General features: G+C 41.9%; 1 protein-coding gene across 13 annotated transcripts in view; it reads left to right on the forward strand.

Annotated features, from left to right (window-relative positions):
• Positions 1 to 26,196, forward strand: part of MAGI1 (membrane associated guanylate kinase, WW and PDZ domain containing 1) — a 604,684-nt gene that overhangs the window by 359,443 nt on the left and 219,045 nt on the right. For all 13 annotated transcript variants that reach the window (XM_078076268.1, XM_078076261.1, XM_078076272.1 and 10 more), the window contains exon 2: positions 51 to 167. In XM_078076268.1, the coding sequence (XP_077932394.1) occupies positions 51 to 167 (117 nt within the window). The remainder of the gene's footprint in view (positions 1 to 50; positions 168 to 26,196) is intronic.

Below are 26,196 nucleotides of genomic sequence, written 5' to 3' on the forward strand. Positions count from 1 at the left end.
AGGAAGCCCTGTTGTTGATGTGTTCTGTCTATTTTATATATTGCCTACAGGAGGAAAGCTGAACAAGGACCTGCGACATTTCCTCAATCAGCGGTTCCAGAAAGGGTCTCCTGATCATGAGCTCCAGCAGACCATAAGGGATAACCTTTATCGCCATGCTGTGCCTTGTAAGTAGCCAGTTTAGGGCAACTTACTGCTGGGTGGGTATGTGGAAAGTTGGTGGAGCCAGAAGAGCTCACCAGGTGGTTCTGGAACACTGGTCAGTCGGCTTGCTCATGTAGTGACTCCCTAAGTCCAGGGAATCATAAGTGACCGTGGGACATGAAGCATAGCGCAAGGTGAATTACTTGGCTTTCAGGTTCTGGCTCTGCCACGTACTTGCTTATAATGCCAGGTAGATTAATTGTCCTTTGTCAGGACCAGTTTTCACATCCGTGGAAAGGACATCTGAGTCATACTAATTCAATAAGACTGTTAGGAAGAGTCCAGGGGATGAGGCACGTTAAGTACATTTTGCAAAGTACGGGCATGGTGTAAGCCTCCATAAATGTTAACCATCACTGTTATTAATGGGGTGGACCAGGCCAGAGGCTTTCAGATTGATCTCTGCAGAGATCAGTGAGTTCCTCATGGCCCCTCAGCACAGAGAATGCCTCAATGGACTCTCTTTTTCCCCAACATGACCCGATTCATAGGTCTGCATTTCATGCATAATTTTCTTTGAAGAAATAGTTTCCACCAATTAAAAACTCAAATCCCACAAACCCATTAGATCAGACCAAATCTGAGAAAGCAAGACATGGAACACAGGAGCCATGAAAGCAAGGTTTTTGTATTGAGGGGAGGGAGGAAGGGAAGGAGGAAATGGGGGAAGTCAGTCTATGTGGCAGATGAAGTGGTAGTGAACTATTACCATGTTCTACCAAACTGCATTCCTATACAGCTAATTATAAGGTAGGAGTCCTGGGGAGACTTAGAGTGATTTCATTTTATTTAAAATTAAGAAGAAAGAATGATTTTGGTTTTAGTACTTGAAATTTTTCTCTTCTATTGTTACCCAGTCCTTCAAAGCTTGAAATTTTATTTTTTTTAGCAATAACATTTTTTAACCAACAAAAGCAGTAGGAATCATTTGAAGTTGAAGGTACCCTGCTTATTGCTATGATTTGTTTGCTATAATGGTTTTTCTTTTCTTCTTTCTTTCTTCCTTTCTTTCTTCTTTCTTCCTTTCTTTTTTCTTTCTTTTTTCTTTCTTTCTTTCTTTCTTTCTTTCTTTCTTTCTTTCTTTCTTTCTTTCTTTCTTTCTTTCTTTTTCTTTCTTTCTTTCTTTCTTTCTTTCTTTCCTTTCTTTCTTTCTTTCTTAATAGTATTTTTCAAGGGGTGTGCTGGAGTCCTAAGTTTCCTGATATTACTGCAAAATGATAAACAAAACTTAATGTAAGCCACCATAGATCTGCAGGGACTTAGGCCATAAGTCTAGACTGGGACCTTTAAAGATCAGGTTCTAGAATAGCCTTCTGCTCTTCATTTTATTTATTAATAAAACCAAGGCTCCAATAGGAAAAGAGGTTGAATGTAAGGGACTTGGGTCAGTGCCCCAGGGTTGTCTCTTTCTGCTGAGTGGCAGAGCTACATTTGAAAGAGAAAATGTGGTGATAATGCATTAATCCGAATCTCTGGGCCTCAGTGCTTTTAGTCTTTCAGCATTGGAATTGAACGCTGTAACCTTATATCCTACTAATAATTCTTTACAATTAGATTAATAGTAATTCCTAGTGTTGATCGCATGGGTTGTGAAGGGATTATCATTCTTTTTATGGATCAAGAAACCAAGGCACCAAGGTAAGCCAATAAAAAACAAGGCTGAAGTTGACCAGGACTTGCGGTCTCCTGAGTCCATCATTGTCCTGACTCTGCTCCACTGACCAGTTTTACCCTCGGAATGACTCTTTGATGTTGGGATTTTTACTACCCAGTTTACAGATGAGGAAACAGAGTCATGGGGAGATGAGGTCACTGATAGGTGTCTGGTTGGGTCTTCTGGACTCTCACCACCCAGGGCTGCTTCTGTAGCAGTATTATAGCTGCTGTGATGTTCTGGGATGGCAGGTTGAATACAGTTTTGTAGAATTCGGTACTTGCAGAATCATGAGTGTTCTCTGTGTAATTTTTCCCCTACTTAGATTCCAATTTAAGAAATGGGGAATGAAGCAAATGAGCACACCATTTCTTGACGCATCTGTGGTGTTACTATGGTTACGTTTTGGCATGCTTTCCCATTTATTTTTTTCCACTGATTTATAGGACCTGACTGTGAGCTAAATGGCTTAATTTTAAGCTTACCACTCTATAGGAATTGGGGCAAAAATGACCTCAGCCTTTTAAAAACTGTAGAAAATCATGTTTTGTCTTTGCGTGTATAAAGCCTTTGGTATTAATGTTTCATTTCTACGAAACCCATGAGTCAGGAATTGGGAAGGTCGAAATGGTCTTTCTACTAAAAGGGAAAACAAGTACCATTTCATTTTACATTTCCTTCATAAAATGGGAAGGAAATTCAGAAGAGGTCTGTTTCTGGGTCTGGTACAATGTGTGAACCTTTGAACATGAGTAGACCAGGGTGACTTGGGATTCTGTTATAGGCTTAGAGAACTCAAGCCACATTTGTGTTTATTTTGATTCTTTGGTCCATGTGATTGGTAAAGCAGAACTCTCTAACAACCTGTTGTGCCAACGGATTAGGAAGCCATTCATTTGGAGAATACATCCTCCTGATTATATTGTAACAGTGCCACAGGGAAACAAGCTCATGTGATCTGCGTTTTCCAGAACTTCCTGCTGCTGATATTTTAGTGACTTTCAGTATTTTGAGAAGGGATGACCTCATGAACAGGTGCTTGCGAGTTGGGGTAGACATCTTTTCTTTTTTTTCTCTCTCTCTCTTTAAATATTTTATTTATTTATTTGACAGAGAAAGAGGGAGAGAGAGGCTGGCAGAGGGAGAGGGAGAGGGAGAAGCAGGCTCCCTGCTGAGCAGGGAGCTGGATGCGGGGCTTGATCCCAGGACCCCAGGGCTTGATCCGAGGACGTCAGGATCATGACCTGAGCCGAAGGCAGACGCTTATCCGACTGAGCCACCCAGGTGCTCCTGGGTAGATGTCTTTTCTTATACATTTTAGGAGGTTCACTTGTCACTAGAAATTAATAAATAAAGCCCCTTGGTTCTCAAGTTCTTTTTAGTGTCATTATAGCACCACGATGGTTTTATCCTAATTCCTTGGCAAAGACAGTGCAGGTAATAGGATCCCTATTTTACAGGTAAGGAAATGGAGCAGCAAATGTGACTTCCTGAAAATCCTACCACTCCTAAATGCCACATTACTCACTTCTCACCCAGTGCTATTTTAATTTTTCTTATTTTTAACAGCTTTATTGAGATACGATTCACAAACCATACCATCCACCCATTTAAAGTGTTCATCCAGTGCTATTTTTGCTACAGTTCTTATCATGCTGCACTCCCCCTTTATTTTGTCTTTATTCAAAAACTTTTATTATTTCCACAGTATGAAAAAGGTCATCATCGTTGAAATTTAATTATATTTACCATTGAAAATCACCACCAAAAAAAAAAAAGAAAAAAGAAATTGAAACACCCAAACCAGAATTATGACAGAAAAGAGAAGTGGATTGTGGAGTGAGTCAGAAGCCCTGGTGTGAAGTCTGAGGGCCTTTCTCTTGCTGTGTGTTCTGCTGCACATCATGTAACCTCTCTGAATCCCATTTACCTTTAATATAAAATGGAAATAGAAACACCCGCTTCATACATTGTCTCACCAAATGTCAACAGCGTCCCTAAGAGATGGGTCTGTTAGAGGAAACAGAGGCTCAGAGAGGTTAATAACTCGCCGAGGGTCGCACAGGTTCGCAAGTAACGCGGTCAGGGTTAACCAGTTCTGACTCCCGTGCCGGGCATCTTTAATAGTGGTGTGAATAGAGCAGTATAACATGGACCATTGAGATGAGAAGAAGCAGAAAAAAAGTTACTCATTGCTGAATTTTATAGTTTTAGCTATGTAAAATCATGGGGTTTTATGGCAGTGAGGCCTATGTAAGGCACCATACCTTAAAAATAAGTATCTTCTCTCTGATTTTCAAGTAATTCACTGATAGGTGCAATAGAATTTTCATAGTTCTTTAATGGTGATCCAGCTTTTAAGAAATCATTACAGGATTCTCGTGGGATATCTTGGTTTATCTTATTCTTCATTGAATCTCTTCTTAATATACCTGTGGAAAACCACCTTTAAATAAATGGGTTTGAAATCCAGGTAAAACGTCATCTGCATTGCTCACTTCTCTCATTCCTTAGAACCATCTGGATGATAGTCTTGTCTCTGCCCCTCAAATTCCCCTGCATGGCCAGCCCTCCTCCGGTGCGTCAGTCATGCAAACATTATCCATAACCCCGAACACACCTGGTGCCTTCTCAGGAGTGGGTGCATGCTATTTCCTTCTCTTTCCCTACCTTGCCATTTGACCAGCATGTAGCCTTCTTTTATTTTTTTAAAGATTTTATTTATTTGACAGAGAGAGAGAGAGAGAGAGAGAGAGAGAGAAGCAGGCTCCCCATGGAGCAGGGAGCCCAATGCAGGGCTTGATCCCAGGACCCCGGGATCATGACTTGAGCTGAAGGCAGGTGCTTAACCGACTGAACCACCCAGGTGCCCCATGCAGCCTTCTTTTAAACTTGAACCTGAATGCCACTTCCTCCACAGATTGGGCCTATTGCTGTCTTCACTGCTGCTGGAGCCACGGACCGTGACCCCCTTCCAGCACCCACGCCTGCTTGCAGTGCCGTCTGTGGTCTGTCTGTCCTATTAGAATCTGACTGTTCTGAAGTCAGGGACTGTATCTTCCTCAGCGAACAGCCCAGACCTAGCTTTGTGCCTGGACCATAGAATAAATATTTGTTGGATGAATGAGCAAATGAAGAAATGGGTGAAGTTGCTCTTTGTTGTTCTTGTGTTATTTTTTTCTCTCGGTTATTTAACACTTAGGAGAAATAGCAGAGCTGCTTTTGCCATAAAGCTTTCAGAATAAAAGGCAGCTCAGAGGCTTGAGCCCCGAATCGGCTGATAAGGACTCCACTGATTACTTGGCTGGTAATCCAGACCCAGAGGAAAGAGTCAGGCTCCTATGCACTTGGAGCTGGAGTGCCCCTTCTCAGCTCCTCCTAATTACAGTCTAGATAACAGTGTACTTCCCGCATTGATGGCCTTCTGCTTTATGACTTCTTGTCCTGGCTGATGTGACAACATCTGAGATTCTTGCTTTGGAATGGCCGCTTTTCCTGTGAAGATAAAGGTGTTACCTGACAGGGCTTGTCATTTACTGTACTGCTGCTATCAAAGCGAGATACAACTCATCCAGTAGTACTGGTCCTTTGGAATGCCCAATGCCACCCCTCCCAGTCTGTCTCCCTTTTCTGGGTGCAACAGTAAGGAGCTCATCTTTCTTTTCAAGCAAAGGTCATCTGAAAGAGGAAAGGATAAGTCAGTTTTGTCCTGTATCTTAACACTGTGTGTTTTTCTTTTTAAAGATTTTTTTTTTTTTTTTTTTTTGAGAGAGAGAGGTATCAGTGGGGGGGGGGGCTGGTGCAGAGGGACAGGGAGAGAGAATCTCAAGCAGACTCCCTGCTGAGCGTGGAGTCTGAAGCAGGGCTCGATCCCAGGACCCTGAGATCCTGACCTGAGCCGAAATCAAAAGCTGGATGCTCAACCGACTGAGCCACCCAGGCGACCCTGTACCTTAACACTTTGTTGATCAAGGCTCTCATTGATACTGAGACCATTGAATCTTGTGTAAGAGGCATTGATCAGTGACTTAAAGGAGTTTACAAAGAGATTAAAACTATTTGATCTACAAGACACTTTAAATTTGATGTGGTAAACAGGTGACCCTGGTCTGTCTTTGTAGAGGGGCCATATTCAAACAGGCACCTTAGCATCTGCTAACAGTTGGCATCGTTGTTATCTTGCATGTGACTGTGACATCATGGACACAAATTACCTTTGGTATTGTTTGAACCTGTGAGTGTCTCTTAAGCACAGCCATCTCCAGTACTTCTTGCCTGGAATCGAACCATTTTGCAATGGAAGCTGATGATAGAAACTACACCAATTTATCAGCAAGAGGCCAGGACAAAGGCCTGAGTGCTGGAAAATTCCCTCTCTCCTGGAACGTGCATCTCTGTGTTCAGGTTGTGTTTGACACAGTGGCAAGCTTCAGGTCATAATTCATGAACCAGACAGTTCTGGAAGCCTCCCCAGGACTGATCGGGTAAGAGTCACGGGAAACTCTCTCACTGTGGTTATTGCCTTTGTCCTATAACCAAAGTAAGTGCTGTCTGAAATAAAAAAGGATTGTTTCAGCCTTTACAAAGCCTGGCCTCTTGCAGAAATTGGCCAGTAACACCCGTAGAAGCTCTCTGGTGTGTGGACTCCTGCTGTGTACGAGGTGCCCTGCCACGATGCTTACGTGTGTGTTGTCTCTCGTGCTGGCCTCATGGAGGACAGACAGAACGTTATGGGTCTGACCTCAAGCCCACTGGACTGGTAAACCCTGCCTCTTTTCTATTCAATCGCAAGGGTTTGCTGCCTATAATACAATCAGTATCTGCCCTCATTCCTTCTCTATCTGTTGTCAACTCTTTCCCTCCCCTTGTCCTTTACTCATTGGTACCGTGTTTTCCCATGTGTCCCCAGCTGGTCTGCAGTCTGGGGACTCCTCCCACTCACTGACTACCCCCTTATTGCCTACACCTGACCTTTCCTTCCTTCTCCATCAAAACTTATTTGTTCTGGGGGTGCCTTGGTTGGCTCAGTCGGTTGAGCGTCTGGTTCTTGGTGTCTCAGGGTCCTGAGATCGAGCCCCATGTCAGGGTCTGCACTCAGTGGGGAGTCTGCTTGAGATTCTCTCTCTCCCTCTTCCTCTGCCCCACCCCCTGCTCACGTGCACACACACTCTCTCTCTAAAATAATAAATAAATCTTAAAAAAAACCCCAACACAACTTATTTGTGCCTGGCTGGCTCAGTCAGGGGAGTGTATGACTCTTGATCTCATGAGTCATGAGAACTCATTAGGTATCATGAGGTCAAGCCCCCTGTTTGGTATAGAGCTTACTTAAAAAAAAAATCAACTGTATGTAATAAAACTTAAAATAAAAAAAATTATTTGTTCTGCATTGATTAACTCTTGGGTTGTCCTCAAAGAAGCCAAGAATTGGAATGAAGAAGTGAATGGTTCATATTGTGGCATAGGGTTCTCCATCCTCCATTATATGTATCTTTTAACAGGTGACTTTAAATCCTGTGCTGCTAGAAATAGCCTATATAACGGGATGTCTGGCAACAAAGCAGGTTCATGGGTAGGGATGGATTCTTATGCTTTTGATGCATTTTTGTACTTTTTATAGTGGTTAACACAGTGTTCTATGCACAGAAAACACTTTAAACACAAGATTGTATCAAGGGAATTTTCCCCTCTGCTTGCTGTATCACTTCTCATATATAGTCCTATTCCACCAAGTATAAACTAGGATAGGACTTGTGTTTCACAAAGTAATGCTATGGTCTAGGCAAAGAGTGCTGTGCCAAATTAAAAAATAATGGGATGAGAAAGAATACTTTTGGTTAGATGTAATTTGGAGTTAGAATCTGGGCTCAGATAACTATAAACAGATTTTCATCGAGATGAATGCCTGGTGGGGCGTTGAAGGGTTGTGAGGGAAGTGGGTATGTTCTTTGTTACTCTCATAACACCTGCCTGATAAAAGCCAGGTGCACAGCACAGGTTTGTGACAACCCAAAACAAAACACCACCTCTCATTCCTGGAGTGCCCGTCAAGGGGCATTGAAGTCCCTAGTGTGGCATCTATTCGGCTTCTCCTTGCCACAGGAGAAGAGAGCTCTTCCCTCAGCAAGTTCATGAGAAGGACCTGGTCACTCATGACTTGGACAGTTCTCTTCTCCTCGGGGCTAAAACATTCAGGTGGGAGGGGCTTTCAGGAAGGGAAGCTGGCAGGCTCTACCACTAACCACTTCTGTTAACCTGGGCAGGTTACCCAGGCTTTCTGGAGCTCTGTTTTCTCACTACCTTTTTTGATGTTTATGAGAAGTACCTAAGCACCCAGCAGTGAGTATGGCACTTCATAGGGCCTCCAAAGGTCCTCTGTTCCGGACAATCTTCTTTTCTTCCATACCCCTTTCCTTCTCATTTCTAACATGACTTGTCCAGTCCAGCATTCTCCTTTTTTTCTTTGCAGGCTCTCATTAGGCTTTGGGCCTTATTTATTTGATTATCTTTTTAAATGACTGTGATGATTTATGTGATTCTTTTCTGAGGGAAACAAGGTAAGTTTTCAAAAATGATATTCCAGGGGCACCTGGCTGGCTCAGTCGGTAGAGCATGCAACTCTTGATTTTGGTATTGTAAATCTGAGCTCCACGTTGGGTGTAGAGATTACTTAAAAATAAAATTTTAAAAATAAAAAAAGATTTTTCCAACATTTGTTGAGTAACAACCCAACACTGGATGCTAGACGAAAACCTAGTGAAGATTAATAATTGGATGATTTAGCCAATAATAGGCATGCTTGAAACAGCACATTCTCTGCATATTCCCAGCATCAGCTAATTCCCCAGTGTTCTTTTTCTTTGTATTTCTTATTATATGTTGTTAACCCTAATTGCCATTGTATATTTGCTGAGTGGATGGAGTCATATTGGAGAAAAAAAAGGAAAGAGAAACTACAATCTTAAAAGCTCCTCACACCGGACTTGATTTATATGTGTTGGTTAATAGCCTCATATAAACATGGCTTGACTAGTGTTCTTTCTTGTAAGGTTCTCAGGGGCATAGAAAAAAAGGAAAGCCACAGGAGTTTAGATTTAAGTTTAATTACAGTTGATATAATTGATAATCTTCTTATGAAAATGTGTTAGCCCAGCCTCACTGCTTAATAATAACCTCTATCATTAATCCAGTGTCACTACACATACCAGCCACTATGCTCAGTGATTTACAAGTATTGTCTCTTTTAACCCTCTCCAAACCCTGATGAGTTTAGTGTTTTCATCTTTGTATTATGAGTGTGGCAGTTGAGGTGTGGAGAGCTTAGTGACTTGAGTGTTGGAGGATGCACAGTTTAATAATGATGGAGCCTAGATTCATTCCAGTTCCAACTGCTCCCAAGAGTCCAAGCTCTTGGTTTATTTCTCTGGGTGCATCACCTTAAAAACCATATTTTAAATTAACCTATTGAATTTGAAAAAGAGTCTTCTCTTAATACCATATGGATTAGTCCTTGGCTGGGTGTAGGATACTAATATATCTATTTGGCAGACATGTTAATTTATTTAATTGCTTTATAATTCTGGCTGAGATTTTTCATCAAGATGTGTTGCAATTATAAAGCAATTTCCACAGCAATTTATGTAGGGACATGGAAGTTTTCACATTATTTTTGCCATTTATTATTTTAAGAGAAGGTTTTATCAAATTTTAGCTTCCCAAGAATCATGAGTCAAGAGAATGAAGTACAATATATTTTTAAAGAAACCTCCTTGTATCAAGTATGTTCATAAAAATATGTGCAAATAAATTTTCCAGCTTCTGTAATGGGTTATGTGCATTTATGCCAAGGTCCAAGGAGGGATACTTAACCAGTTATGCTCTGTTCAGCTTACCTAAAGTCCATATGAAATGAGCTACCCGAAATGATGACCTTAAATTTAAACAAGAAAATGTCACTTGTGTTACTTTAACCATAATATGAATAAACTAGACTTATTAACTGCTCAATGACATATTTTCCTCTTGCATTTAAAATTAATCAATTATACATCCCTATTTTTAGGCAGTACACTCTGATCGGTTTAGGGGTGAAGGGCCATGGTGAATGCACCTTAATCTCGAATGGCTACAAAACATTTAAAACTGTTAAAAATATATTATGTGTGGGGAGAGAGGGAGAGAGAACAGATGACAAGCCAGTAGGTTAAAACATTAATAATAGATGAGTCTGGAAAAAGGGTATATAGTGTTCTTTTACTATTCTTATTCTTGCAACTTTCTTTAAATTTGAAATAATTTCCAAATAAAGTATTTTAAAAATAGACCCATGCCCCCCCCCCAAAAAAAGTTAAAAAGCAACCAATATAGTTTTGGGAAAAGGAGACTGATTATGTATGAGTGCTATGTTTTTGTTTTTTTTCCCTTGTAAATGTCAATGTTTTTAGCCTAGAATTGAGATTCCAGTAGTAGTTTGTTAGACCTTGTGTATTAAAGTATACAGAGACTAACCTGGAAGACAATGTGCATATATTAAAACAAAAATTTAACACTTCTGGAATACCAAGTATATGTTATGTGTTTTAATTATAGTTTCTCATTTAATCTTTATGGAAATCTTACAGAGGAAGTACTACTATTATTCTCCTTTACAGATTTTTTTTTTTTTAAAGATTTTTTATTTATTTATCTGAGAGAGAGAATGGGAGACAGAGAGCATGAGAGGGGGAGGATCAGAGGGAGAAGCAGACTCCCCACTGAGCAGGGAGTCCGATGCGGGACTCGATCCCGGGACTCCAGGATCATGACCTAAGCCGAAGGCAGTTGCTTAACCAACTGAGCCACCCAGGCGCCCCTACAGATTTTTTTTTTTTTAAAGAGAGAGAGCTAGTGTGTGTATGCACCTATGGGGATGGGGGGGTGGGGGGAGGGGCAGAGGGTGAGGGAAAGAGGGAGAGAGAGAATCTTAAGCGGGCTCCACGCCTAGCGAGGAGCCCTTCATGGGGCTCGATCCCACCACCCTGAGATCATGACCTGAGCCAAAATCAAGAGTCTGACACTTACCTGACTGAGCCACCCAGGCACCCCAATTCTCCTTTACAGATAAGAAAGCTGAGGCTTAGTAAGGTTAAGTGTCTTGCCTTCCATTTGTGAAAAGAGATTGGAACCCAGGCTGTGAAGATGGATACTAGAGCTCCTACTAGTAACCACCATATTTTCTTTGCTCAGACTATGTATGGGTACATCTACATGTTTAGATACATATACGCATACTAAGTATATTTAGAAAATAAGCTAGGAAAATTATTTTAAATGGATTCTAAATATCTGCTAATGGGATTCTAGATCAATACAAAAGTATAATAAAATTATTATTATTATGAACATATATTGAGCCACTTGCCATGTGCTAGGGGTTATTCTTTCTTCAGAGTGAAGTAAGTTATTTCAACACGTATCAAATGCCATCATGAGCAGGTCACATCATTGTGTTGAGCATTTAGGGCCAAACTAGTTACATTTCCTGTTCTAAGAGAGTTTGTATGTATAGTGGGGAAGACAAACAAGAGGCAACTGTAATAGAGAAAGGTAAATCCCTTGATTCGGTACGCCCAGGACGATATGACATACAAGGATGGGCACCAGGTTCAGTCTTGAGACCAATGAATCAGTGTGATGAGGAAATGAAATAAATACCAAAGGAGAAACAGAAGAGAAAGCAGAGCATCCTCTTTCCCGGGGAGAATCGGGAAACATCTACCTGTGTGACTGTGGGCAAGTGACTCTACTTAACATCTCTAAGCTTAATTCCTCGTTTAAAACAGAATCTGTTTGGGGCACCTGGGTGACTCAGTAGGGTAAGCATCAGCCTTTGGCTCAGGTCATGATCTCAGGGTACTGGGATCGAGCCCCACATCGGGCTCTCTGCTCAGTGGGCTCTCTGCCTGCCACTCCCCTTGCTTGTGCTTGCTCTCTCTGTTAAATAAATAAATAAAATCTTTAAAAAAAATAAAAAGGAATCTGTTTATTAGGGACAGAATAGACACATTAACCTTCCTAGTCTCCCAGGTCCAGTCCCAAGATAATGTAGTCTTTTGGACAGTGCTTGCTCTTTAGAACCTCTTAAGGATTGAGAGACCACTTGTATTTTTGAGTCTCCTAAAATATGTAAAAACAGCCACAACAACAAAAACCAGTACTCTAGCAAAAGTCAGGACATGGTTTTAATGTTTGCATTTAATCAATGCTTTTAACATCCACACAGCAATATGGTGTAATTGTGCTATTCACTAATTGCAAGAGGTATAAAACATTAACTCAAGGTACAGTAAGGACAGTATGGTCTGGTAATAGACCCCAAGTTTAAATATCTCTCATTCCTTTTAGTGTATCTTTATAACTAGAGACATAACTTCATTTGAAGAGAACAAAAGTCTACATTTGAGGCCCTTTATGGAGACTTAGGTCAAATGATTCAACCGCTTCCATTCCTTAGTGACTTTGATAGGTATGGAATGTTATGGGATGACGCCTTCAGATAAAGCCTTGGCTGTTTCAGATACAGCTTCCATTGCTTGTTAATGGAAGAAGTCTAAGCAGAATAAGTGACATTATCCTAAGCAAGCAAGATGGGTCCTACTGGAACCCCAGTTTACCAGGGCACAGCTTTCTCATTGTATTTCTCCTCAACTTCAGTCATCCGAAGGACAATGCTTTATTCTTTGGACCATTTCTTCTGGGGTTGCCCTATTTCCGGTTGGGGTTTCTCTCCCCTCATGACCTGCCTACTAGAAGTGGAGCCTTATTATTGCCTTATGTGTTTTGCATTGAAAAGTGAAACAAAATTTGGTTATACTAGAAATAAAGTCAGTGTAGTTGTTATAGTCAAATGAATCTGACATTTTTCTCATTTCTCATCTCATAAGATAAGATCATTACAAACAGATCTTACAGGATTGTTAGGAGTTCGTTGGCACCATTAATTGATTTGAGGGATGCATGTTTCTTCTTTCCATCACTAAATGGTTTTGTAGTCTCAACTTCACTTAATTAGTGATTTGGGCGGGGGCGGGAAACACCACATTTTTGTCAGTGGAATTTTGAAAAAAAAATGTTGCTTAAGCTGTACATAAAATATTCTTTAAATGTATAAAATGACTTGAAAATGAGACATCATATAAATCCACCTGAAATTCAGCCTAAGGTATGGCAGTGTTTCCTGGGTGACTATTGCAAATGCTGGGAATCTTACATGTTTTCCTCCCAGTGGATAGAATTCTGTGGCTAAGACAGGTTTGATTGAATTTCATGTTTGCTGCCCAGTCTAGCCCCACTCCCCAACCCGATAGGCCACCTGTGGAAAGGTGGGCATCGGCCTCCTGCACTGTGCTAGAGTTAGGCACTCCATGCAAACCTACTGCACTTTGGAGCCCTGTGCAGGGATTTTGTACCTTCTCAGGTCACTGGAGATGTGAGTCATTTACACACTGAGGAGCAAACTGTCAGATATAACTAAAAAGTATGGTGTCTCTAAGGAACATGGAATATTTGAAAAAAAATTACTTGTTGATTTAATACTTGCTGTTTAGTTCTGAATTCGTATTACATGCTGTAGGGGCCTGGCCTGGCAGAGCACGTAAACCTTCTTTCTCCCTCCCTCTCTTCTTTCTTTCCTTCCCTCCTTCCATTTCCTTCCCCCTCCCTCTTTCTTTTCTTTCCTCCCGCCATAAACAGATCCCTTTCTTCCCCTTGTTCCAGACTCTGGCAGTACCACATGACAGTTTGACAGTTACTGGAGACAGGCATATTTAGGTTCTATCAGAGACCTTTTTTTAAAAAAAATTAAGGGATGTCTGGGTGACTCAGTCGGTTAGGGGTCCAACTCTTTTTTTTTTTTTTTTTAAAGATTTTATTTATTTATTTGACAGAGAGACACAGCGAGAGAGGGAACACAAGCAGGGGGAGTGGGAGAGGGAGAAGCAGGCTTCCCGCGGAGCAGGGAGCCCGATGCGGGGCTCGATCCCAGGACCCTGGGATCATGACCTGAGCCGAAGGCAGACGCTTAACGACTGAGCCACCCAGGCGCCCCTAGGGGTCCAACTCTTGATTTCAGCTCAGGTCACGATCTCAGGGTTGTGCGATCAAGCCCTGCGTCAGGCTCCACGCTGGGCATGGAGCCTGCTTGGGATTCTCCTTCTCCCTCTCCTTCTGCTCCTCCCCCCACTCTAAAAAATAAAATAAAATAAAGTAAAATGACATAAAATGACATAAGACACATAAAATGTGATGTAAACTTTAAGTGCATACAGAAACACACACATGCACCCACATGTACACACACACACATGCATCCATGTAACCATTACCCAGGACAATATATAGAACACATTAAGCATTCCACCAGGTTCCTTCCTGATGTCTCCCATTGAATACTTGTTCTCCCTCCCAGAGGTAACTGTGATTCTGACTTATCACCCTAGGTTAATTTTACCTGTTCTTAAACATCATGTAAATGGAATCATACAATATGTATTCTTCTGTTCTTATTCTTTTTGCTAACATTCCTTCTGTGAGATTCATCCATATTATTTGCATGTAGCAGCACTTCGATTTTTTTTTTAATTGCTGTGTAGTCTTGCATTGTGTGACTATACTGTGATCTATTTATCCACTCTCCTCCTGATTTGAATTGTCTCCAGTTTCTAGCTACGGCTGGGAACATTCTTACACAAGTGGACATATGTACTCAATTCCCACCTAGGAGCAGGATTGCTGGATCAGGATGTAGGCATATGTTGAGCTGCAACAGATACTGCCAAATAGTTTCCAAAGTGTTTGTATCAATTTGCATTCCACATGTGTGAGGGTTCCAATTGCTCCTCATCCTCACCAACATTTGCTATTGTTGGTCTTCTTGATTTTTCCATCGTAGTCCTGGTGGATGTGCATCAGTATCTCATTGTGATTCTAATTTGCATTTTCCTGATGTAGAATGATACCGAGCACCTTTTCAAATGAGTGTTGTTTATTTGGATATCCTCTTTTGTGAAGTTCCTACTCAAGTCTTTTCCATTTTTCTTTTTAGTTGGGCTGTTTGTCTTTTTCTTGCTGATTCATAGAAAGAACTGGGTTTTAAAATCTGACTCTGCTGCTTATTAGCTGTGCTTGGATAGGTAGCCTGACCTTTCTGAGCTTCATCTATAGGATGGAGCCAGTAATACCTCTTTATAGGTTGTGGTGAGCATGACAAGAGGAAGTGTATATTAATCACTAAGCATAGTTCCAAGCACAAAGAAGGGGTGAGTGCCTAGTATCTAAACTGGGGGGGAGAGGCAGAATCAATTCTCATTATCATATGAGTAGCCCATTAAGATATTCTACATTAAGATATTCTAATATTTTTTTTTCCCTTCACTTTCCTTATGTCCTTTTCTCTTTTTTATACTTGTAGTACAAAAGGAAAAACAGCGGCCATGCGTATAATACACAGCAGGCCAAAGTGACTCATCTCTTAGAAAGGAACACTAGAGGTCATATCCATTCTCCTCAGAATTTTGTTCTTACATCTAGGACAAATGAGAACCAGAAGAGAGTTTCTGAAAAGGTGAGAATAAGATAAAATGTAGACATAGGACCCAATGAAAGAAATCTACCTGCCCTGGGTAGTAGTGGTGGGGAGCATGTCTTTTCTTTCTTCTTCCTCTCTTGTCAGTTAGCTTCTCGGAGACTTAGCTTCCCCATTTGCAAAGTAGAGGTCTCAAACCTCCCTCACAGGTTGTTGTGAAGCCGAGCACAGTCACGGTCTTGTGGAAGCACTTCACACATGGAGGGTGCTGGAGTGGATCTTGGTCATGGTGTTAGTGTTGGTGGTGATGGCAGTGCTTTTGAGCATCTTGAAGACGCTGAATATAGCCCTTCTGTTTACAGAGCTGTCGCCAGTCCTACTGAAAAAAAGCTTGCTTTGGGGTCAGAGACAGTAGCAGTTTCAGGGAGTAGTGTGACCTGCAGCAGGAAAGGGGAAGTCAGAAAGGAGCAAAGAATGTTCTGCTCTGGGAGAACTGGTGTGGGATGTCCATTTGTACACCAGATTCCTGTATGTTGGGGATGAACTGGACATTACCGTGATTGAATATATCTCTGAAATACATGGAAATGGGAATGGAGAATAAATCATAGTATCACAGGCAGTTCCTGAAACTTGCCCTAAGCATCCATAATGGCATTGTCCAGAACCTGGGTTTCCAGGGAACCGCCCAGAGAGGCAGCCTCCTTCAGCTCTGAGGGCACCGAGAGGCACCGTGTTTTGGTTGCCGTGTAAACACGGGCTTGGGGTATGGACAGCACTGGGTTTGACTCCTTGCCCCTGCATTCTGTGGCTTCATGGTCTTGGATAAGTTAGTTCCCTGAGGTTTCCTGATTTATAAAATTGGAACGTTAATATCATCCCCATAGGACTGTGGAGGAGGTAAGTGACATAATACATACGTAGCACCAAGAGAGGCCCCTGCATATAGTAGGTGCTCCGGCTGCAGAAGTGTGTCCATGTGTCTGATGAGTAGAGATGCACACTCTGTTTCTTTCCATGACAACTATTTAGTGAGCAGAATGCCTGACGCAGAGGAGGAAAAAGGGTTCTGTTCAGTGTAAGCACCCTACTACACAGTAGGGCTTGCTAGCCCTCACCTCTGGGTTGTGGGTAAAAAATGGACTTTATTGCAGTTTGGGCTCTAATTCTGCCACCAAAATACTTGAATTTATTAGTGCCATCACAATTCAGATACGTCTGCTGTAAAACTAACCCACCATGTAGGCCAAGTTGGACAATTCATAATTTACTAACAAGGCACACTGATGGGCACATTCACATGGTAAGTGCATAGTGTAGACTTATTTTTTTCTCCTCGTTAACTGTGATCTGCTGAAAGCCCTTCAGTGTGCTCTAAAGGTAGGACGGGCACCCTAGAAAGGATTTAGCTGGCCTGTAAGTTTTTCCTTATTGCCAGTTTTGGGGCTATCCATCACTGAGTCTTTGTGCACCTGCAAGAAGATGAGCACTCCCTGTGGTGGTACGTGGCCCTCAGGAAGCACCAATGCCTTTCACATCACATTCTCTGGCAAGTATCAAATCTGTATTTTATGCCTCCTTTGTTTATTCATTGTGACAGATTTACTCAGCAGCTTGTTCGGCTGGTATAAGAGTGTAGTGAAAAGTTCTATCATGCACAGGTGAATGTACTGTTGGGAGTCCTCATTGGTGTTCCGTAGCCAGTGAAAGTCACAGACGAAAAGATGATCCGGTAGGTTCAGTGTAGGCTGCGTAGTTTTCAGGACAGAGGGCTGTGGTCTTGTAAAGCAGATCATTTGTAGAGAGATCGAGTCATACAAATTTAAAGAGTCATTTTTGACAACACCCCTTGTGCAATAAAAGTTTGAAGTTCCTGGGACTTTCATCTTTGATAGTACCATGGCAGACCATCTTTCTCTTGTTAGCTCTCTTAAATTGCATATTTGCATTGCATGAACCATTTTCAGGGGTAACCGCTGGAAGCTTGCTTTTCTTCATTCTCTCGGAAAACCTGTAAAAAAGCTCACTTGGGTCCTATCCAAGAAGATGGTCATCTTTCACACCTTGAAGAGAAGTAGTGCTAGAATAGTGACCCTGTAAGAATGTTCCATGTGGGCTGTATTTCCATTTCCTTTTGAAATTGACAGTCAAAGGAAATCTGTTTATTCCCCATTTGCTTTTTGGTTCCCCAGTTGACTAACAAAAGCCAGAGAATTGTCAGTGGAGTTGTTTCTCCAGAAAGGGGAGACTTCCTCACACTGTCATGGCAAGTCAAATTAAAATTCAGCTGGAAAATAGCATCTCAAGCTGGTCTTTTTTTTGGTTTTTTGTTTTTTTTTAATGGTAGAAGTCAAAAGTTATTATAAGGAAAATACCCAAAGAGATTTATATACCCAAAGAGAAGTGATTTATCATTCGTCTCTGACATACGCAAGTCATCATATTCCATAAGCCACAAAGAAACATCAACAGTATGAACTGCAATATCACTCTTCTGTTATATGTTGATCTTATATTCAGGCCCCTTGGTTAATTCCCAAAGCATCAAATATATTGAAGCACTTTTGTTTTCCTTCCTAACCAACAATATTTTCTTTAATAACCAAAAACCTTTTGTTATTTCTTAAATAATCTTTATAAACTCATGTCAGTGTCACTAAAAATCATTTTCCAGGCAGAACTTTGCTGCAAAATCTAAACAATGCCCCTTAAAATGTTATCATTTGAAGTGTTTTGCATTTTTATCATTGTCTCCCGTGGCCATATAACACCATTATTTCTTGATTCTTAGACAAGTATAAATATGAATCTATGTATCTGCATTTGGTGTTGTTGAACACAGATGTACATATTTAATATGGTAGGGTTTTTTTCTCCTGACAAGCTGTTAATTCATTATAATTGATGATAACTTAGAGCTAAGAACATTTTGGTATTATAAGAATTACAAGGCTATTTCTATTCGTTACTTCTGCTCCAACTTTATATTTAGGCTTTTAAGTCCAGCATTTAGGAGACAATAGCTCCAGGGCCCCTGGGTGGCTCATTCAGTTAAGAGTTAATGTCCCAACTCTTGACTTCAACTCAGGTCATGATCTCAGGGTTCTAAGATCGAGCCCCGTGCCTGGGTGCAGAGCCTTATGCTTAAGATGCTCTGTCTCCCTCTCCTTCTGCCCCTACCCCCTCCTACCCTCCCTCTCTCCTCTTAAAAAAAAGGAACTATTGTTTCTTTTTTTATATATAAGTTTTGTTTTATTTTTTATTTCTTTTAAGATTTTATTTACTTGTGTGTGAGAGAGAGAGCATAAGCAGGTGGAGCAGCAAGCAGAGGGAGAAGCAGGCTCCCCGCTGAGCAAGGAGCACTATGTGGGACTTGATCCCAAGACCCTGGGATCATGACCTGATCGACCAACTGAGCTACTCAGGTGTCCCAGTTTCTTAAGGGTTTGCCTATAGTCAGGATCAGCTGCTGTAGGTGGTAGTTCTGCCTCCCTCTTACCCACCCTCCATGCTTCAGTGAACCAGACAGAAAATTTAATTCAAGTCTCCAGGGAGTACCTGAATTTTTTCATGCCAAATAATCGTCAAATTAATTTTTCTCTTATGTAAGCAATACATATAAATCATTTGTTAAAAACAAAAGCATCACAATGAATTTCATTGTCCTCTTTGACCATCCTGCCCTTATGCTATTTTCTTTTGTCTTCCCCAAAGGTAACCATAGATCATCATTTAAAAATATTCCTCTGAGATCTTTTGCTAATCATTCATAAATATGTATGTACCCATAGAAAATCGATAGTATGTAGTAGAGAAGATATGTTTAGATTATCACATAGGGTGATATCACACTCTTCCTGAAGACTTGGTAAAATCTGTCTGTAAGATATCCTGGGCCTGGACATATTTTTTCTTCATAGGAACTAGGAAAAGGTGGGAAGAGATAATCCTTTATCTTCAATTCATTTTAGTTATAATCATTGCTCTATTCAGGAATCCTACTACTTCAGGTAGTTTCATTAATTTATTACCCTAGAAAATGATCCTTCCTTTCTAGATTTTTAAATTAACTGGTATAAAGCTGTACATGGTATTCCTCTTATGCATAAAAATAGATCTCGTATATTTGTAATGCCTCCTTTTTTGTTCTAAAGTTGAGTATCTGTGATTTCCCCTCCACATGGTCATATTTGCCAGAGGCTTTTCATTTTTCTTACTTTCTTTTTTCTTTTTGTCTTTTTCTTTTTCTTCTTCTTCTTTTTTTTTTTTTTTTTTTAGAGAGAGCACGAGCAGGGGGCAGGGGTGCAGAGAGAGAGGGAGAGAGAGAATCATAAGCAGGCTTCACGCCCAGTGCGGAGCCCGACTTGGGGCTTGATCTCACAACCCTGAAATCATGACCTGAGCCAAAACCAAGAGTTGGACATTTAACAAACTGAGCCACCCCGGCGCCCTAGAGTTTTTCTATTTTATTAGTCCATTCACTGAAAAAGTCTCTTCTCTTGCTTTTTTTTTTTTCTTTATTGCCTACAGGTACCGATCTATATTTTTACCTTAGTTTCATTATTCCCTCTTTCTACATTTTTAAAACAACATTATGGTAATATAATTCACATTTTTTAACAGTTGACTGCTTTTTAGTATATTCACAAGGTTGTACAACTGTCACCGCAACCTAATTTTAGACTGTCTTTATCACTCCAAAAGGAATCCTGTGCCCTTGAACAGTCATCCCTCACTTTGTGTAAACTTCCATAGCCCTAGGTAGCTAGTAATTTACTCTCCATCTATAAATTTTCCTGTTTTGGTCATTTCACATCAGTAGAAACGTGCAGTATGTAACATTTTGTGTCTGGCTTCTTTAACTTAGCATGGTGCTTTCAAGGTGCATTTATGTCGTAGTGGTTTCAATACTTCATTCCTTTCTATTGCCAAATAGTATTCCGCTTTGTGAATATACCACATTTATTGATTCATTTGTTAGTTGATGGACGTTTGGGTTATTTCTAACGTTTTGCCTATTATGAATAACGCTTTGAGGAATGTTCAGGTACAAGTTTTTGTGTAGACATACCTTTTCAGTTCTCTTGGCTATACACCCAGGAGTAGAGTTGCCAAGTCCTCACTAGTCCTTGACTTTTTAATGATAGCTGTCCTAGTGAATATTATTTTGGTTTTGATTTGGATTTCACAAATGAGTAATGATGGTGTAAGTCTTCTCAAATTCTTATTGTCCACCTGTCTTTGGAGAAATGTCTCTTCAAGTCTTTTGCCCATTTTTAATTGGGTTATTTGTGTTTTTTATTGTGAGTTGTACGGGTTCTTTTTATATTCTAGATACAAGCCTTTCTCAGTTATGTGATTCACAAATATCCTCTCCCATTTTTGTGGATTATCATTTCACTTTATTGGTTAGTATTATTGTTATTAGCACAAATTTTTTTTGACTTTGATACAGTGTAACTTATCTATTCTATTGCTTGTGCTTTCAGTGCCATTGTCTTAACCCAAGGTCATTTCTTCTGAGAGTTTTATAGTTTTAGATTTTAAATATAAGTCTGTGATTGATTTTGAGTTCATTTTTGTGCATGGTATCAGGTAAGTTTCCAACCTAGCTCTTTTTTATGTGGATGATTGTCCCAGCACCATTTGTTGAATTTTCTACCTTTCTCCTAGTTTTAGCTTATTTCATTTTTTTCCCAATAGCTTCATGAGTAGGAAGCATAATTCACTTATTTTCTGTCTCTCTTATTCCCTAATAAATGCGTTGAAAGTTATAATTTTCTTCTGTGTAGGAATTTGGGTACATCCCACAGATTTTATTTTATTATTATTATTGCTAATTTTTGCCTTCTTTTTTCTATTAATTTCAATTTTTATTGCATTTTACTCAATGAATGTGGCCTGTGTGATGTCAGTTCAATATAATTTTATCCAAAGGACATTTCTATTAAAAAATAACTATAAAGCCTTTTTTTTCAACCCCGTAGATATATTATTATACCTCTTTATGACATCCAACAGTGCTCTGTACTTGGTATGTGCTCAATAGATATTTGTTGAAAGAGCTAGGCAGAGCAGACTTTTAGAGGAAATCCACACTGAAGTGTTAGAAGTGGTTGATGTGCTGGTAACAACCAGCACTTACTGAGCACTTTCCTCTGTGCTCGCCCAGTAGGTACTCACTTAGTCTTCATAGCAATCCTGTAAGGCAGGAGCTCTCTATTCCCATTTTACAGTGAGAAAGTGGAGGTAATTGCAAGGTAAAGTCTATTACCCAATGATTCACACCAAGAAAAAGCCGGAGGTGGGTTTCAAACCCAGCTAGTCTGGCCCCAGATCCCACTCTGCTAACTACAACCTTCCACAGTCTCCCCCATAGTCACTTTTCCATGACATTTAATTGGTCCCTGCTCCTAATCATTTCTCTGATTGCTTTGAACAATGTTCAGTGAAGGAAATTCTTGGCCCTTTTCTCAGTTGTTTGTTAAAAATTGCAGTAACGAAGTGTTTGTACCTCACTCTCAAGACACCAAGTAGCTCGGCCTGAAAGTTTAGAAGTCAGGCGCCCATGAAAGAAGACTAGCTAGCCAGGACCTATTGGTTTTAATTTTTTGTGTGTGACAAAGAGAATTTAGAAGAAATGCAATGAAACATCTTTCCTGGCTTATGCTGGAGACCACACAAGCTCAGAGGGCTTCAGTTTTTTTAGATCAAGTATGTACTCGGATAAAAACCAAGTAGATTTTCATGGAATCTCCGTGTGCTTCATCTATATTGAGAGAAAGCTGCCCTTTGGAGCTCCGATTGAAAATAATTTGTTATTGTTAAGGGATATTTCCAAACCAAATGAGGGCTATTTTTCTCCCCCTATTGAAGATTGGAAAGCTATATCCTTGAATACTTCGTGAATAAAAGTTCTCTTCTGTCTTTCATAAAGAGAATGCCTTTTGTATTTTTGTTCCCTTTGGTGCGGACTCTGTGCTGCTTCCTCGTGAAAGAGCGGTTTAATTTGTACTGCACGATCATTTTCTTGTGGAAAACTAATAAAATACAAATTCCATTTTTTCACATTAGGTTGTGGCTCAAGGCTTTTGAAAGTTTTATGTAGACTCTGCTTTTCTTTTTCCCTTTTCTTTTTTTGATGATGATTGAGAGGGGAAATGATGTAATGTTCACATGTATTATGGACATGGTTGATAAAGAAGCTATTCCCTAAAGTTCATTGTTTCTCTCAAACCAAAAATGGAAGCTAATATTTCACAGTCCCCTCTCAAGGCTTTTTTTTTACATTCCTACAAGTAGATGTGAGACAAGAATGAAGCAAACAAATCTGTTTTCCTTCCAAGGCATCTCATTCACTTTTTCTGACAGGTCGAGTGATGTCCAGGGGCCCTGGTGTCCACATTCTGCTAATTGAAGCCCTGGGAGCTGTTCCAGTTTGCAGGTCCTGCTGTAGGAGAGGATGGGGGCTTTCATTTTGTGGAGACACTTTACACAGAGAAAAGGTCATAACAATAATGGTAGTAATCATAGGTGACAATTGGTGAGCACCTCTTATTGGCTGGCACTGGTATGTATTAGCCTCACAACAAGTGGGTAGTGTTTGTACCATCTTTTTACACGTGGAGAAACAAGCACAGAGTAGACAAGTAGCTTACCCATAGTCACACAGCAGGAAAGTGGAAAGATAGCATTAGAACTCTGTGAGTCTGACTTGAGAGTTGAGTCTTTTGACCATGGTGAGTGACCAGAAAGAAGGACAAGGAGCATTAGAAGTGTAGTCCTTCTACACCGTGGATTGTTCAAGGAACAGACAGTCAGGCGTACTTGCACACAATGACAGTTTACTGAGGAGCAAATGTGAAGGAACAAATTTTGTTTTCTCATCTGTTGTGAAATGCAGCTAATGCATTTGAGGGAAAGATCTATTTTGCGTTGTTATTTGAATAGCTCTGCTGCCTTATCAACTTTTCCTCTCCCTCCCTAAGACTGCCTTGCCATCACTTGAAATCTGGTCTTCCACCCATCTTCAGTCTAGGTTCTGCATTACCCTTCTCCTTCCCACCTACCTTTCCTATTTCCTTGTCCTTCTTCACCTCAGCGCATGCTCCAGCCCCTCTATTTCCTGCTCCCCAAAGAGTGGTAATGATTTCTTGGAGGCTGGTTGCACGTGGCTAAGTAACACCTGGGTTAGGGAAAGGCAGGCTGTGGACTGACTCTCCTTTGATATTCTGTGGGCAGAATGCTGTAGGACAAGGAGGGGGTTCAGCAGTTGCTAAGGACTGATCATTCCACAATAAAGAGAGCTCACCTCTGCAAAGCCAAAGGCCCCTCAAAAGTTTTCTCACTAAGGGTGGTGGGGGAGCAGGGGACAGATGCCTTATCAGAAACAGAGTGGAGATCATACCACTGGGCTCTTACAGATTCTTTTAAAGAGTGAGTTTGAATGACACAGAGATAAGCAGTAAGGAAACAGCTAGACTCTGAACCAGATTCTACCCTTAATTCTTCAAGTGTCTGTTCCTTGAAAGTGGATTCTTCAAATTAATATTCTAAGCCTCTCCATCCAAGGAAAACTACTGTTTTAAACATGAGTTATTATCTTTGAAATCCCCTCCACAGTCGAGGAAGAGGCAGAAGGGCAGAAATGCCCCCCCCACCCCCCACCCCAGAAGGTGCTTGGAAGCCTTCTGCCCTTTGCTCTTGGGAAGTCAGGGTTGCATCCCTACCCAAGAAAGAGAAGTCACCACGTTCCCCGCCTTCACCCACCCATCCACTCAGCCTCCTGTGACTTGCAAGTGGATCAGCCCTATTTCCCGCCTTTCCTTGGCCAGGGGCTCCCCCCAGGACCGCGCGGGCGCAGGGGACCTGACATGCCCGGTGGGAGAGGCAGTGCCCGCCTCGCTCGGCTCCCGCCTGCTCCGCAGGTGCGGCCCTAATCCTTCTGGCCTAGTTATCCGGCAGCCTCTAGGAACCAGGGCTCTGTGATGTAATGCTCTTTTTTCACACTCCCGGCTTAAATACAGATGGAAATTGTTGTCATGTGTTAGAAATGTCGCCAGTAATATAAAAGGCGCAAGCCTGGGCATCTTCTCTTGCTTCTCGCACCGTCAGCTGCTCCTGCCGCCAGCGCCTTCTTCCCTCGCAAAATAGCTCTGTGGTCAGGTGGCCGAGGCGCCCCCAGCTCGCCTAGGAAGGGGTTCGGATCCCACCCCCCCCCCACCCCCGCCTCTCTTTACAGCCGCTGCAGAGCTGAGGACCAGCGTGGTGGGAGGCTCTTTCAGGCTCACAAAGGGAAGGATTAATCTTGACGATTGGGCTGGGGTTTGCAGGCAAGTACAAGTGGTCCATGATCGGCCCCTCGCCGGTCCCCGCCGCCCCCTGCCCACCTCTGGATTCGAACGCCCGGCCGCTGGAGGAAGCCTGGGGACAGGCAGGCGGCGGCAGAGGCGCCCCGCCGCCGGAGGTTTGCGCTTGGGTTGTGGGAACATCCATGGAGGTGAAGATGCCGTGCGTGGTGTGTGGACCAGGGAGGAGGGGCGGGGAGAAACCGGGCCAGCTTGGGAGGGCCAGATGGCTGCCGCTGCGTTGTAATTCACCGGGCAGGCCCGTTTGGCCCGGCCGGGTGGGAGGGGGAGGGGAGAGGAAAAGAATCAGGGGTCAGTGGGTAGGGAGAGGCAGGGCTCTGGAGCAGATGCCTGGCGAACAATGGGGCTTTTGAAGGGGATGCTGGAGGAAGTGTGGCGCGCGCTTTGTATTGCCTCCTCCGCATTGCAGGTTGGAATCGGGCAGCTAAATTTTAATGAAGTGCATTCCAAAGTGTGCTCGTCAGCCTGGGCTTTCAGAGCGAGGGGCTTGGCTGAATGGGGACTGGGGGTGGGAGGGGGAGGGGGCCGGCGAAATGAGTTCCTGATGGATGGTAAAGGAGGAGATGAAAGCCTGCTCAGTGTGCAGGGCAGGGGAAGGGAGGGGGGGAAAAATCAATACGTCCCCGTGCATATTAATAGGCTCCAGCAGGTGTTGGTAAATGTATGTTGCTGCATTGTTCCGGCGCCCTGGCGGAGGAAGGCGGGGGAGAGAGAGCTGCTTCTCCCCGGCGCGGTGGGCACATGCCTTTGCACTTTGGAGGGTTTTGCAAGCTCCCGGGAAAATAAAGAAGGAAAGAGCTGCGAGCCCCTCCTCCTTCCTCTCCCCCCCATTTTTAAAAGAAAGACTGTACCTGCAGAAGGCTTTTTAAGTTTGCTTCCTGGAAATTAACATGTGTGTATCAGAGCACTGTCTTATCTAGGTAAGATATGCATGTCTGTGGGTATCCAGAAAATAGAAAGCGGAATCTAGAGTCTGGCCTGCCCAGTGCTTGGGAGCGGAAAGGCTAGTCTCACTCTGGTTCTTGTCAGTGAATGGGCCAAGCCAGGAAGGCTGGGGGATTTTTAAAGAGGCAGGAAGCCTATCTCCCCCTTCCCCTTTCCAAGTGCTGAATCTAACTGACCTGGGTACCTGGATGCAAGGCAGCTGCATGTCCGTGATGTTGGTACATAGACTTTGTCTCACACACAAAGGGAGTGGACCTGTGCCTGAGCCAAATTATTCCAGGGCATTTGTAGCATATTTATGAAGATTAGGTATGTAGTGTCCTTTTCTCTTTCATAGAGTTTACCGTGCTCAGGGCTCTGTCCATTGACAATCATTCAGGAGACTACTACAACCCTTGCTGGATTTTGTTGTTGTCGTCTGTTTGCTTGTTTTACTACTTCTCTTGAAGAAGTATTAAGTGCTT

Source organism: Halichoerus grypus, chromosome 1 (assembly GCF_964656455.1).
Source record: "Halichoerus grypus chromosome 1, mHalGry1.hap1.1, whole genome shotgun sequence".
In the NCBI taxonomy this organism is placed as follows: domain Eukaryota; kingdom Metazoa; phylum Chordata; class Mammalia; order Carnivora; family Phocidae; genus Halichoerus; species Halichoerus grypus.